Here is a 16,174-nt window from a genome sequence, read left to right on the forward strand (position 1 = left end):
ATATGAAAAGATGCTCAGCTTCATTAGTTATTAGAGAAATGCAAATCAAAAGTACAATGAGATACCACCTCACTCCTGTTAGATTAGCTATTATCAACAAGACGGGTAATAGCAAATATTGGAGAGGCTGTGAAGAAAAAGGAACCCTCATTCACTGTTGGTGGGACTGTAAAGTAGTACAACCATTATGGAGAAAAGTATGGTGGTTCCTCAAAAAACTGCAAATAGAACTACCTTATGACCCAGCAATCCCTCTACTGGGTATATACCCCAAAATCTCAGAAACATTGATACGTGAAGACACATGTAGCCCCATGTTCATTGCAGCACTGTTCACAGTGGCCAAGACATGGAAACAACCAAAAAGCCCTTCAATAGAAGACTGGATAAAGAAGATGTGGCACATATACACTATGGAATACTACTCAGCCATAAGAAATGATGACATCAGATCATTTACAGCAAAATGGTGGGATCTTGATAACATTATAAGGAGTGAAATAAGTAAATCAGAAAAAAACAAGAACTACATGATTCCATACATTGGTGGAACATAAAATGAGACTAAGAGACATGGACAAGAGTGTGGTGGTTACCAAGGGTGGGGGGGGAGGGAGGACATGGGAGGGAGGGAGGGAGAGAGTTAGGGGGAGGGGGAGGGGCACAGAGAACTAGATAGAGGGTGACGGAGGACAATCTGACTTTGGGCGAGGGGTTTGCAACATAATTTGATGACAAAATAACCTAGACATGTTTTCTTTGAATATATGTACCCTGATTTATTAATGTCATCCCATTACCATTAATAAAAATTTATTAAACAAAAATAAAAATGAAACAAAACAAAACAAAAAAACAGTATAGGCCTGAATGGTGGTGGCATAGCGGATAGAGCATTGATCTGGGATGCTGAGGTTCCAAGTTCGAAACTCAGGGGTCTCTGGCTTGAACACAGGCTCATCAGGTTGACTGTGGGGTTGCTGGCTTGAGCATCAGATCATTAAAATGATCTCATGGTTGCTGGCTTGAGCCCAAGGTCACTGGCTCAGCTGAAGACCTCTGGTCAAGTAATGTATGAGAAGCAATCAATGAACAACTAAAGTGCAGTCATCCCTCTCCCTTCCTGTCTCCCTCTCTTGATTAAATAAAATAAAATAAAAACAGTATGGTATTGAAATAAACACTAGACACACAGACCAATGGAATAGAACAGAGAGCCCCAAAGTAAACCCTCACATATATGGTTAGTTGATTTTCAACAGGGTGCAAAGATCACTTAATGGTGGAAAAACGGTCTTTTCAAAAAATGGTCCTGTGAAAGCTGAATATTCACATGTGAAAGAATGAAGCTGAACCCTTACTTTATACCATATACAAAATTTTACTCAAAATGGATCTAAAACCTAAACTCAAGAGCTACAAGTACAAAACTGTTAGAAGAAAACATTGGGATAAATCTGTATGGCACTGGATTTGGCAATGATTTTATGGATACAACAAAAATACAGACAACAAAAGAAAAAATAGATAAATTAGACTTCATCAAATTAAAAAACTTTCATGCATCAAAGGACATTATCAACAGAGTGAAAAGACAACCAAGAAATGGGAGAAAATATCTGCAAATCATACATCTTGATAAGGGCTCAATATCCAGAATACATGAAGGACTTACACAACCCAACAACAAGAAAACCACCTGATTAAAAACTATGCAAAAGACTCAAGTAGATATATCTCCAAAGAAGATATACAGATGGTCAATAAGTAGATCAAAAGAGGCTTGATATATGTACCCTGATTTATTGATGTCACCCCATTAAAATAAAAATTTATTTATAAAAAAACCCAAAACCAAAACCAAAAAAAACAACAAAAAAAAGATGCTTGAGATCACTAATAATTAGGAAAATAAAAATCAAAACCACAAGATACCACTTCACACCCATTCGGATGACTATTATTAAAAAAACAGAGCCCTGACTGGATAGCTCATTGTTTGGAGCATCATCCCAAAAGTGCAGAGGTTGCTGGTTTGATCCTCAGTCAGGGGACATAGAGAAATAGATTGATGTTTCTCTCTCTCCCTTCCTCTCTCACTAAAATCAATAAATAAAAAATTTAAACAAACAACACAGAAAAAGCAAGTGTTTGTGAGGCTGTAGAGAAATTGGAAGCCTTATACATTGTGAGAATATAAAATGGTGCAACAACCGCCATGGTAAAGGTTGGTGGTTCCCCAAAAAGTTAAACATAAAAATACCATATGATCCAGCAATTCCACTACTAGGTATATATCCAGAAGAAATGAAAGCATGAACTTAAAAAGACATCTGTACCTAAATACTCATAGCCACATTTTTAAAATTTATAGTTCAATTACAGTTGACATATAATAGTTACTAGTTCCAGATGTACAATTAGACATTTATATACTTAAAATGATCAAGCTTGTAAGTCTAGTACTAATCTAACACTATACATAGTTATTATAATATTATTGCTTGTATTGCCACCTAATAGCCAAAAGGTAGAAATGACCCAAATGTTTATCACAGATAAGTAGATGAACAAAACTTGGTATATACATACAATGGATATTACTCGGCCATAAAAAGGAATAAAATTTTGGTATATGATCTAACATGGATGGACTTTGAGAATAATATGCTAAGTGAAATAAGTCAGACACAGAAGAACATATTATTTAATTCCACTTATATGACACACCTATAAAAGGCAAATTCATAAAGACAGAAAGTAGGAGAGAGGTTATCAGGGGTTGAAGGGAGGAAAGAATGTAGTTATTGTTTAATGAGTACAGAGTTTATGTTGAAGATAATGAAAAACTTTTGCATATAGACAGAGGTAATGGTTACAAATCATTGTGACTGTAATTAATGCCAAGGAATTGTACACTTACAAATAGTTAAACTGATAAGTATTACCTTTATGTATATTTACCACCAAAAAAAAAAAAGCTAATGGGGAACTTTATAATGGATCAACCAGGTCTGACAACTCTGGAGCCCTTTGGTTAAAAGGAGACAATCAGAGATTATGTGCTTCTTCTGTGATGCAATAAGAAATAGACATCAATGACTGTCTATTTAAGGATAATAAGGAATTATGGTTATTTTTTAGATGTAATGATACTAAGGTTGTTTTTCCAAAATGGTATTTTTCTTTAGCAGGTATACTGAAAAGCTGCCAGATACAGTAATATAGAAACGGTATCTGGGATTTGCCTGAAAATAATGAGGGGAGGTGGGGGGTGGATGGGTAGGAGTATGGATGAAGGAAGGCTGGCTTTGGAATGAAAATGCTGAGACTGGTTGATGGACGTACAGGCATTCATTATGTACTATATTCCCTCTACTTATGAATATGTTGAAACATCCCATAATTTGAAAAAAATTAAAAATGGTGCAGGAAAGAAGGGGGAGGCTCTTGCCTTCATTTTAAGACATTCTGTTTTTTAAATTTATTTCAACCATATGAATAAATTTTGTCTAAGAGAAAAAAATTAGGAAATTATACAGAATATGAGTATAGACTCTTGTTACATTCTAGAATATCAGAACCAGGTGATAATTTTGAAAGGTGAAAGGCAACTTCAAGAAAGAGAAAACCTGCATGTATTTAGTATCTAATAACCTTAAGGAATTAGGTGTATCAAAATGTAGCAAATGAGGGAAAATATATGAACATATCAATCAATATATTTCAGAAGGTTTACATAAATAAATTAATAAAAAATAGAAAACCTTAAGTGATTTTTAAAGAAATGTTTCATGGTTTATCTTTTAAGATTAATATCTTCCCATAAAATCTTTACTGGTATATTTAATTTTTATTTTTATTTTATTTTTATTTATTCATTTTAGAGAGGAGAGAAAGAGGGGGAGAGAGAGAGAGGAAAGAGAGACAGGGGGGAGGAGCTGGAAGCATCAACTCCCATATGTGCCTTGACCAGGCAAGCCCAGGGTTTTGAACCGGCAACCTCGGCATTTCCAGGTCGACGGTTTATCCACTGTGCCACCACAGGTCAGGCTACTGGTATATTTAAATAGAGCCCTGCTCTAAATAAACTACTGATTTCAGTAACAAGTTTTTTACGACCTTATACCTCCTTTCTTACCTAGGTTCTGGGCCACTTGAATTTTATAAGAATGGAAATTTTCAAGTAGTAGAAGAGATAACTGAACTCTACCATACAGATACTAGCTTTGCTTGAGCAACAGGAAAAACTTTGCTTACACCTAACAATATTTAATGAACAGTGCAAAGGCCAAACACTCTAAACACAGTTGATATTAACACAGAGTATAAGTTTCTCATTTTTATTATTTCTCTTACCTTTAGAGTTGCTCCCACCCAAAAAGAATAACAGGTGTCTACTGGCTTATTTGGTCTTCCATGATAACCATTTTGTTGCCTCATTATACACCACCTCTTTATCCTGTTCAATTCTTTTTCTGAAAAAACTTCTTCTAGTTTACCCATGAGACACAGAGATGCAATGCCACAAAAAGTTGATCCTCCTGTTAATCAAAAACATACAATACTTTATATTTCAAAACAGATGTTTAGAAAAAGAATATAAAATGGCTGAAGGAAAAAAAGTGGTTAAATAATTCTAGAATATAGCAAGAAAACACAATAACATCTTGACCAGGGGTCCCCAAACTACGGCCCGCATGCGGCCCCCTGAGGCCATTTATCCGGCCCCGTCGCACCTACCGGAAGGGGAACCTCTTTCATTGGTGGTCAGTGAGAGCACAGATGCAGACGCAGCAAAGCCCGGTGTCATTCACATACAGTACTACTTCTGGTGACACGGGACGCATGCGTCACGGCTCTGGAAGCGCGTCATATCACTTGTTACGGCTAGCAGTGACAAATATGGAACCGACATTGACCATCTCATTAGCCAAAAGCAGGCCCATAGTTCCCATTGAAATACTGGTCAGTTTGTTGATTTAAATTTACTTGTTCTTTATTTTAAATATTGTATTTGTTCCCGTTTTGTTTTTTTACTTTAAAATAAGATATGTGCAGTGTGCATGCGGATTTGTTCATAGTTTTGTTTTTTTTTTTAACAGGGACAGAGAGAGTCAGAGAGGGATAGATAGGGGCAGACAGACAGGAACAGAGAGAGATGAGAAGCATCAATCATCAGTTTTTTGTTGCGACACCTTAGGTGTCCATTGATTGCTTTCTCATATGTGCCTTGACAGCGGGCCTTCAGCAGACTGAGTAACCCCTTACTCAAGCCAGCGACCTTGGGTCCAAGCTGGTGAGCTTTTTGCTCAAGCCAGATGAGCCCGTGCTCAAGCAGGCGACCTCGGGGTCTCGAACATGGGTCCTTCTGCATCCCAGTCTGACACTCTATCCACTGTGCCACCTCCTGGTCAGGCTCATAGTTTTTTTTTTTATAGTCCGGTCCTCCAATGGTCTGAGGGACAGTAAACTGGCCCCCTGTGTAAAAAGTTTGGGGACCCCTGATCTTGACAATAAGTAAATTAAGAAACATTATAAAATAGTAGGCAAAGAACTCAAACAGAATATCTTCAGTGGGCTAAACAGGATTAGATTAACGATTCCCACAAACTTCAAAAAACTTCAGGAATATTGCATCATTATATTAAAGCACAAGAATTGCTTCTCATAGTAATGATCAGAATTTAATGAGAAAAGGTTAAACTGTGTTCATTTTGCCTTGGTTGAAGAAGGTATGAAAAGTAACCCTCCTCATCAGAGGCATATAAAAGTAAAACTATTAAACCACATAAAAATAAGAGAAAGATTTCAATCTGAAATTGCTAAAAGTTTGTCACCTAAGGAGATATGCTTCAGTTCTATGAATAATTAATGTATATATATTACCTCAGTATAAAACATCATGGGAAGGGACAAAGAGGTTCATTTATCAACTTTCTCCAGTTCCTACAGGTGCATGCTAAAGGTGTTCCTGACTGTAGTTCTTTGTGCTATGATTTACTTTTGTTTTTAAAATGTAACACAGTTATAAGTTAACTTATTAGTCACAAAAAGTTTTACAGCTCAATTTTAAGCATTCTCTTAGTATTTATTTGTATATACCAAATTATCTGAAAGAATCCATGTGCTTTGAAATGTATAATTTAAGATGGCCAACAAACATATATCTAGAGATGAAGTAGAAAGGTAAATAGTTAGATACATAAATAAGTAATCATTTTACCCCTGCACCTCACATAAAAAGGGTACAGTGAATTCAAAGAAGTTGAATGCTTAGATGAAATTAAATTAAGCCAAAGGGAGTTTATTACTTCTCTTCTGGATTAATAACAGAGGAATTTAAAAAGAATCATGGAATCAAATTAATTCATCTGAACTTTTATATTATGCATCCTGAAAGAACAAAATAGTTTTAATCCTAGCAAAGCAGGTAAATTGAAATCTTTCAAAACACATACACTGCCTTATCATAAAACAATCATTAGGATAAAAAGAATTATCACATGATCATGGCCTAGAACGGTATAACATGCCTGTTTGGTTTTCATGACAAATGGGCTCCAGGCTAAGCATTAGCTGGAATAGGGTGGATGAATTACACAAAAACAGTGTATTAAGTAACATTTAGACTGCAGAATTAGAAAGAAAAGCAGATGAAGAAACTTGATTATTACCAAACTGTAGCAGAAGTACAAATCACAAATTCAGCCTTCTCAGCTTTAAGATGCAGGACAAACACAGGACAATCAATTAATTAAATGCTTACTGAATAACTATAACATACGAGGGCATATGGAGTAAGACATGATCAGCTTACAATTTGGCTGAGAAGATCCAGTAAACTGAGGGAAGTCCCATGAAAATGGTATGAACCAAGTGTCACAGAAATATAGAAAAGGGAGAAATTGCTCAGGGCTGGGGTGGAGGTTTGAGGAGAAGATGACCACAGACAATGAAAGGTTTTCAAGTTTCAAGGAATGTGACATTAGAACCAGGCATAAAAAGATGGGTGTAATTCTGAAGGTTAAGAAAAGGGAAACAAGAAGCAAGTAGAGGGGAAGCATTTCAGACAAAAATAATAATAAAATAAATAAAATAAAGAGTATTAGCAAAGTCCAGAGGTGAAGAGGCATGTAGGATGCGGGAACACTTAGAGAATACATTCTCTCTACAGTCTATAATAAATTCTCTGAGTAAAACGACAATAATTATTGTGGTGGTTTTGTATTATAATAACTTGGCTAAACTAGAACTTCCAGTATGGCCTAAAGTTAAGAGAAATCTGTAAGATTTGTAAGGTGGAAGAGAAACAGCAGTCACTGCCTTGTTTCTAGGAGAGGCAAGAGACAAAGGCAGAGGCGCTGGTAGATGCCTACTTGACCTTATTTTCCTATATACGTACTTGGAACCCAAGTTCTTCATACTTCTTGCCCTATGACACGGGCCCATAAACAAATGCAGGAGCAACAGCCCTGCACAGATTCCTCCACCGCAGTCACACTGGCCACACTGGCAGCAGGATGTGCTTGGCTTTCCAGATTCCCCTGCAAGGTCTCACTTGTCCACCTGTGCCAGGGCTTCAGGAAGGCTTGTCAGTGACTTCCCCAATCCACCAACTACTCATTTCAGGCCCTCACTCTTCCATTTTCTTCTACAGAGGTGTAAAATCTTATTCCTATAAGTCCTTATACTTTAACATTTATAATGGTTTTGCCTTTCGGACTGAATCTAATACAAAGATGATGACTCTCAGAGGGCTGGGGTGAGGATTCAATGGGACTAAATGGTAGCCGGCATAGAGCAGCAGCTGAGTAACAAAACGTTTTTTCCTTTTAGTTTGTAGATCAAACATTATAAACGGTGACTTATGGGGGACAACTGCTGTGACTGGCAAGTTACAAAAACAAACATACAAACAAAGAGATTAAACACCCAAAATTCTGAATTTCTGGCTTCTCTGAAAAATCAGCAAATTTGGTAGTAGTAGCTCAACATTCCTGAATAACAAGAACAGGCTTGGGAAGAAGAGGAGAGCAATGGTTTAAATGTGCAGATTGGGATGCTGAAGTGATAGCAAGGTAGATACACCTGGCTGGAAGAAAGAACAAAGGCTATGCAGCCCAGAAGTAACAGCACATGTTTGGAAACATAGTTTTGGTGCCATCAACAAAGGGATGATTGATAAAGAACCATCTGTTGGTCCTTTAACTGTGCCACATGAGTTATATAGGTCTGGAGGTACAACCGTGAATACAACGGGCCCAGATCTCTGTTCTCATTAGGCTTACATTATGCAAGGAGACAATGAACAAATAGCTAAAATGTAAGATATGGAGAAAAATAAAGCCAGATAGGGGAACAGGGTGTTGGTTTGTGGTTCTAAATAGGGGTGTGTGTGTGTGGGGGGGATGGTCTGCAACTTAAAAAGGGGGCCTATCCAAAAGTATCATTTGAACCAAGACTTAAAGGATATGAAATAAAGCCAGGTCTGTGCTAGGGCTGGGGGTAGAGATTTTATTCAAGGAAGAGAAAATATAAGAGCCTTGAGATTTAAAAAGATGAACTACTCAAAATGAAGAGGAAAGTTGGGCTGAGGTAGAGGTAAGAGGAGGAAACAAAAATGGTGAAGGAGCCAGAAACAACTTGTCAGGAAGCAGGACAAGAGGAACGTTATGTTTCAAGAAAGAAGGGGGAGAGGTTTAGCGCTTCAAATGCTTCAATAAAGAGAAGATAAAGAATGAGAAAGAGGTGTTGGATTTGAAATAAAGATCATTCATGACTTTAAAAGAGAAACATACTAAGTTGCTAGAGGCTCATACAGAAAATTAAAGAACAAGCCATTTCTGTAGAAGGGTAAATGGTATTATTTAGACCACTATTCTAAAAAGATTAACGATAGAAAGAAGGAAAAGGGAGTATCCAATGACTTTACAGGGTGACCAAATTGCAGGACTACTTTTTAGGAAGAATTTTAGTTAGCAGTGTAGATAGTGATAAAATAAGACAGGGAAGGAAGGCTATACCAAAGTCCTCAAGAACAGTACTTCTCAGCCTATCTAACCTCAGAGCACACAAAGAACAAGAATATAATATTTACTTGTGGGACATACTGGAGGTATCCTGAGGAAGGTGTTCCTAGCCAGGGGCCATTGTACCAGGGGCTCCAGACACCCAGGTCCTGCTTGGCTGCCCCAAGGGCTGAGGGAGCAACAGCTTGGCACATCTAGAACCCATTTGTGGTACATCAATACACTGCAGCACTCTGATTAGGAAGCCCTTCTCTAGGGCTTCAGACCTCAAACCAACCATGTTGAATTTGGAGATAAAAGAAAGATGTAAGTTTTTGGACATGAACCACAGTCCATCACTGTGATCTTGATGCGTACAATTCTAGGCAAGTCATACTGACTTATAATCACTACTTGTGACTCAGCAAGATTTTTTTCCTGACAGGATCTCTCATAGAGTATTACATTTGAGCAGCCGTCTCTGTTTCACATCCCAGAGAATGTAATCCCAATTTCTTGGGAACAACAGTGTCTGTCCCACAGGTCTCCTATACTGACTGGTAAGGTGTCTCATCCACAGAATAACACCCTATATACAATAGTGAGCATCAGACCCTATCTTCTCAGAAATTCTTATAGATGCCAGATTTCCTCTTTGTGCAACTATGGGTATATCCTTCCTTACCAAGTAGTGATGACCTGTGACATAATTGCTACTGGCAGCTTGTTTTATAAGCAATTTCACAGAGACTCGGGCACACATAAGAATTATGGTGTCCTAGTCACAGCATGGCCTCAGGAAATCCAGGACAGCCTTCTATATAGCCCCTACACACACTACAAATACCTACACTGAAAGAGGAGTAAAGATACGGAGGGAAGAGATACCTAGAGGACAAGGTCCCAGGGGAAGAACAAAAATACGGGATCAAATATGTGTTAAAAATGTCTTTTTAAATATGTTTTATGGTTTAAAAATCCACTTTACTCCATATCTCTTCCATATCTCTTACAATCCTAACAAGAATCTTAAAAAAAATACAATTATTGTTATTCTGTGGATGAGGAAGCCCTCAGAGACACTAAGTGAGGAGCCAGGACCACACAGCTAGTGTCAGTGCCCTCAATACTGACCCACTCTTTCCACTGCATCACCCCAACCCGGCAGCAGGAGAGGCACAGCAGTTGAGCACAAACATACTCTGCTGTGATGAAGAGGAGCAAAGAGTTCATTCAGAGAGCCTGCTTGATTTGGCCTCTATTTTTTAAAAAAGAAGCATGGATGCTTATTTACTTCTACATGGAAATACTCAATTTGAAAGAGTTTGGGCTATTGATGTGCTGACAAACTAAGTCACTATTATCTCTATTCTGGTTCTGCCAAAAGCAAGAAAAACATGAAAGGAAAGGTTGTATCAATGTATATACTGAATATATGTTAGGCAGCAAACTGTTTTATGAATATGACTTAGGATAATTATTACTAAGGAAGGTAAATAAAAGTGTTTCATTTCTTCACAAATTCCCTGATTCATGTTTAAATTCTGCATCTAGCCTTTTAGTGTTACAACAAAGAAGAAAACTTGCTATTTTCTAACAATATCTTAAGAAATCATCCCAAGATACTTTCATGCAGTCAACACTTGAGAATATTACTAGAAAATATTGTATAAAAGTTCTGATCTGAATAATTTATAAATGATTACTGACCTAAAAGAGATTCCTACTGGCACAACAGTGTCAAGACAGAGGAGGAGGTGTAGGAAGATGGTCAGGCTGCACCCAGGGTTGAGACAGACTTCTGAGGTCCTCCGTGTTGAAGACACCATGATGTTATTTAAAGAAACAAAAGAAACTACATGTTTACTTATTTTAAGATGCCTTACCATGAGATTCAAGTCCAGCTCCCTGTGCCAACCCATTGTCATAGGACTGAAAAAGAAAAACAGTGTTTGGTTTAATAGGAAAATAATAATAAATTGTCATTATGCTAATTTTTTGTCTCTTGATCTAACTATTTCTCCTTTTTATCTTCCAAAATATGCACTCTTTTCCACAAAGTAATAGATGTAATAAGCATTTTCAAGTACCTGCTCTTGCCTTATTCATCATACCAAATTACTAAATATGTATACTAGGCACATTCTGAAAACAAATTGTTCAAAGTGGCACCTACACATTCAATTTCTACCCAACAGTCTCTCTGCCACTTGCAAAAATATATGAGTTTAAGAAAAATGTAGGAATTTTATACTCAAAAAACATTATAAACATAAAAAAAATCCTACAAAATCAAAACAATACAACTATATAAAAATAAAATGTTGGCAAAGCTAAAAGATATGCTTAAGCTTCAAATTACCTATCTACAGAAAAAGAAACATGAAATCCCAGCAGGCCATCTCTCATACTCCTGACACTTTTGCAGAGAGAAAGGGTTATCTGAAAAATCATAAGGAAGAAAGAGGAGGCAAGCTAACGGCTGAATTGATCTGAACTCACTAGCTGAAAGACATAGTCCACCCTAAGTGTGAAATACAGGCCGTCCCTGGCTTTGCACATTCCAATATACACAAATTCAAGGTGCCATGGCTTAAATAACACAGTATAACTCAAATTTCAGTAACCACAGTACATTAACTATGAGCAGCTGCATAAAATACAAATTTGCTGCTAGCTTCTCAGTCCACAAATCACTACAAAGATAACATACATCATGACAAGTGGCCAATCACATCACCCTTTTCAAAGTCTGTTAGCAGTTTGTCACTGCACGTTACTCAGTTCATGCAGGGATATCAAGTGTGTAGCTGTGTTGTCTCTTTCTCTTAGGGATAGAGCCACATAATGACTTATGAAAAGGCAGAGCCAAAAGAGGTTATGACAGTGGCCACCAAAGATGAAAGTGCAGTAAAGAAATGAAAAGCAGTAACACTAGAAATGAAATTGAGATCAGAGTTACAGAAGAAATTGCTGATCGAACTAAGTAAAGTCAAAATATCTCATGAGTGAAGAAAGTGTTTGTGTTGAAAAAAAAAAATAAGATACTCCAGAAAAGTGATGCTGGCAAAAAACCTCACGTAAAAGCGCTCTCAGAGAAACAGCGCAACAATGAGAATGCAAAGGGTAAAATACTGGAAGCTGATACAAACTTTACCATTAAAATTTTCTATACATATGTAATTGATAGTAAAAGAACTTCTAATGTTTTGGAAAAAGAATTGTAAAGGCCAGAGAACAACCATAATTTTCCCCATGGATGACTAAGTTAACTTTCAGCTTGCAAGCTCACCATTACAGTCTGGCGTTTACGGTGCAACCCAAGAGCTGCCTCAACTGAAAGTGCTGGTAAAACTGAGCAGTGCAGTGACTTCAGAGAAGGGAATTAAGAGTGTGCAAGTTAAGGTGGCAGTGTGCTAAGAAAACATAAAAGAGCAAAATTTAGAGACCTGGGAAACAAGAAAACCTCTCTCCTACCTGAAAAGAAGAATTCGCAACCCTTCTCTCATCACTAAAAACAAAACAAAACCAAAAACCAAAACAAAAAACACCCAATGCTCATTAAAGAAATCAAACTTTGTTTCTTTGCATCGAAAAAAATGGCAATCAAACTAGGAATTCTTGTAAGAAAAAATAATCCACTAAAATGACTAAACAGAAAAAGACAAATTCGTGCAAAGTAACTAAGTTGAAAATAGCAATCGAAACGAAAACATCTTAGTATATGAAAATCTGTCTCCAGCTCCCCAAACAGTGATAAAGCGCAAGAAAATTCATACAGCAGCCCAAACTCAATTACATATCCTCAAACAAGCATTTAGGAATATGAAAAAAAAAAAAATCCTTGCCCTTGCTGGAGAGCTCGGTTGGCTAGAGCATTGTTCTGGAGCATGGAGACTGACGGCTCAATTCCCCAGTCAAGGCACATACAGGAGCAGCTCGGGGCTCCTGTTTCTCTCTCTCCCTGCCTCTCTCTCTCTCAAGAAACCCCCCAAATCTAAAAAGTATAATCAGTAAAAAGAAAGAAAGAGTTAAGTGATTTCAGGAAAGGGAAGAAAAGACAAAATAAACTGAGAAATAAACACTAAATTCCAGGATGCCTGACAAATAAAAGTCTCAAATGAAAAGACAGTAAGGGACATTAAAGAAAGACTGAAAGCAGCCAAGGGAATAAAGATGAGATGAGATGAACAAGTAAAAAGGGAGCCGGTGGCGGTGTGGAACAGAATGGCCAATGGCCTGCAGAACACTATGCCTGAGTTTTCTCGTGACTACTGTGATACATACCTCACACATCATTCTCTGTCTGAGAGAAAGACACACTGTAGTGGCAGGAAACACAGAGAGAATGGGAAAGACTACTATCAGGAATGAATGGAAGAGCAGGCGCAGAGCCTGACTGACAGAACCACCGCAGCATTTCAGCAAGGGAAGATACTCCTACTCCGCTCCTCCTGCAGGGCAATTATCCCACCTCCCCCCAGTCTCCTGGGCGCTCCTCACCCTGGTATGCTGCCAGCACCCCACATGGGAAGCCCTCCCATAATGCCAGTGGATGGGCACTCCTCTTCCTGGGATGATGCTAATGAAACCTGCCTATTGAGAGGGCATATGCCAGTGATACCTCTGATCTGGCCCATGATAGTGCCAATTGGCCAGGAACAACTCAACCAAACAGAAAAGGAGGGGGGAGCTTCTTTCTATCAGTTTTATATTACTTGTTCTACTGCATCAGAAGATCAGATGCTGTGACTCGGTGTTTTCTAACAGCATGACAAGGAAGACTCACTGCCTCTTCCTGTCAAAGAGAGAATAGTGTTGGAGGGGAGCCATGGAACAAGAAAAGCTATTTTCATTTGTATTGTGAAATGTGAAAATAAAATTGTCAACTTTTAGTAAAAAAAGGGAGGGAGAGAGGGAGGAAGAGAGAGAGAAGGAAGGAAGGAAGGAAGGAAGGAAGGAAGGAAGGAAGGAAGGAAGGAAGGGAGGAAGGAAGGGAGGAAGGGAGGAAAAGGGTCAGAGAAAAAGTCATTAAAATGAAAGATTAGCAAAAAATAAAATAAAATAACCCCTGCCCAAATTTGGAATACCTAAAGAAAAAAGCAAAATAATGGATTTTCCAGAAGGAGGGGTCAGCAAACCAAAATTGTGGCCTTGTTTTATATAGTCCTGGTGTTAAAAAAATGGTCACTCTTACTCATAATAAAACAAATACAAATTAAGAATACACTGAGATATGATTTTTCACCGACCAGATGAGCAAAATCGAAGTATGACAACATATTTTATGGCGAGGCTATACGGATACAGAATAGTCATACACTGATGGGAACATAAATTGGTCCATACTTTTTGGAGAGAAAATGGACATCTAATAATATTACATATGTGTTTATCTTTTGATCAAGCAATTCTAATACTAGAAATTTACCCTAAGGATATATCTTGAACAATACATAAGCACACACACAGGTTATTAATTTCAACACTGTTTGAATTGGAAAATATGTATTCTACACATAAAAGAGTTGAAAAGATATAGCACTTATATACAACAAAATACCATTATTGTAAAAAGAATGAGAAAAATCTATGACTTGATATGGAATGATTTTCAAGCTATATTATTAAGGTGAAAAAGCAAACTACAAAAAAGTATTTATGGTACTGTACCTTTGAGTAAGAAACTGAAGGGGAAATAAAAATATACGTATCTGCTCATCAAAAAGAAGTATAGAAAAGACAAATCAAAAATCAGTAAGAATAGTTATCTATAAAGTGAACAGAAATATGGTAGCAAATATCATAGTTAAAAATGGGGGTGGAAAATAGAAAGGGCAGGAAGCCCCTGTGAGTTACAATCTCTGAATGTACTTCTGTGTACAGTTCTTACTTTTAGAACCAGGTTAATATCTCATATATTAAGTATATAAAATCAACTAAGTGTGTGTGTGTGTGTGTGTGTGTGTGGGGGGGTCCTAAAAAGAAACCCAAACAGAAACAAACTAAATTGTTTTTCCAATAAATAAGAAAATATTAAAGGGGAAATAAAAGAAGTAAACTAAGTATTTCTTAAATATAGTATTTTGAATATATACCTTCAGGCTCTAAACAAAAAGAGTCATTCTGGATAATGGAGCCCCATCTGTCAGTGTCAGAGAAGGGAGTTACAAATGAAAAGATGAAGATTAAAATGAATCTTGTGATGTTGAATTGAAATTTGAGGCATCACTAGGGACACCTGGTTTTAAAAATAGAGATAGATAAATAGATGTGTGTGAAGGGTATCTGTGTATATCTGCATACAGATATACATTTCCCAGTTCTGCCTGCTGAGAAAGGGGCTAGAAACAATATCCCAATACCACTGTGCACACCCGGTGCCCAAATACTGGTTTCTAAACACCACTCTCCAATAAAAAGAAACAGGGCTCCTTGAAGAAATTACTGAGTACAGAGCTGAGGCTGGGAAAGTAAAAGATAAATCTGGAGATATCTTGTGCCAGAAAGCAAGGAGATGTTCAAAGAATAAAGGGAATATGTCAGAAAGGCAAAGAGCCTGCTGAAGGGGTTCTCGCTGGCCTAATCTGGGATAATCCGAGCATCAAAATATATAACCTTGAATAAAACAAGAATCTAGAGTCCATAGTGAAATACTGATAGATAGATACAGAGACAAAATATAAGCTTTTGATAACAGAATTTCAATTAATAATTATAGAAGGAGTGATAGAGCTGGAAAATCACCAGTGCATAGACACTAGTGGATAAAAGTTTGATGAGGGACAGGGTAGTTACAGTATCCAAATAGCTCACAAGATAATGAATAATTCCAAAGGGAAAAGTGCTAAATTTACAGAGAAAAATCTGGCATATATCAATTAACCAAGCAATCAAAATTAACATCACCAATAAATAAGCACATCAACATCTGTAACTCCAAATACAATGCACCAAGAAGAGTATAGTATTACTTCTGTACAGTTTATGCCAAAATGCATATCGCCCACCCCTTTACATAACATAATCTTTTTTCCTCTTAAAATTCCTTTAAAGGTTTGTTCTTCCTGCCTCCACAGGCTTTTTTTTTCTTTTTTTTTAGCTGGAAACGGGGAGAGACAGTCAGACAGACTCCCGCATGCGCCCGACCGGGATCCACCCGG

The 16,174-nt window shown here is 37.4% G+C and overlaps 1 protein-coding gene across 1 annotated transcript in view; it reads right to left on the reverse strand.

The window, feature by feature from the left end:
- PGGT1B (protein geranylgeranyltransferase type I subunit beta) overlaps window positions 1-16,174 on the reverse strand; it is a 63,882-nt gene that overhangs the window by 14,806 nt on the left and 32,902 nt on the right. Inside the window, exons 6-7 of the mRNA XM_066274092.1 lie at window positions 10,898-10,943; window positions 4,360-4,544 (exon numbers count right to left, since the gene is read on the reverse strand). Of these exons, the coding sequence (XP_066130189.1) occupies window positions 4,360-4,544; window positions 10,898-10,943 (231 nt within the window). The remainder of the gene's footprint in view (window positions 1-4,359; window positions 4,545-10,897; window positions 10,944-16,174) is intronic.

This window comes from Saccopteryx bilineata, chromosome 4 (genome assembly GCF_036850765.1).
Source record: "Saccopteryx bilineata isolate mSacBil1 chromosome 4, mSacBil1_pri_phased_curated, whole genome shotgun sequence".
NCBI lineage: Eukaryota > Metazoa > Chordata > Mammalia > Chiroptera > Emballonuridae > Saccopteryx > Saccopteryx bilineata.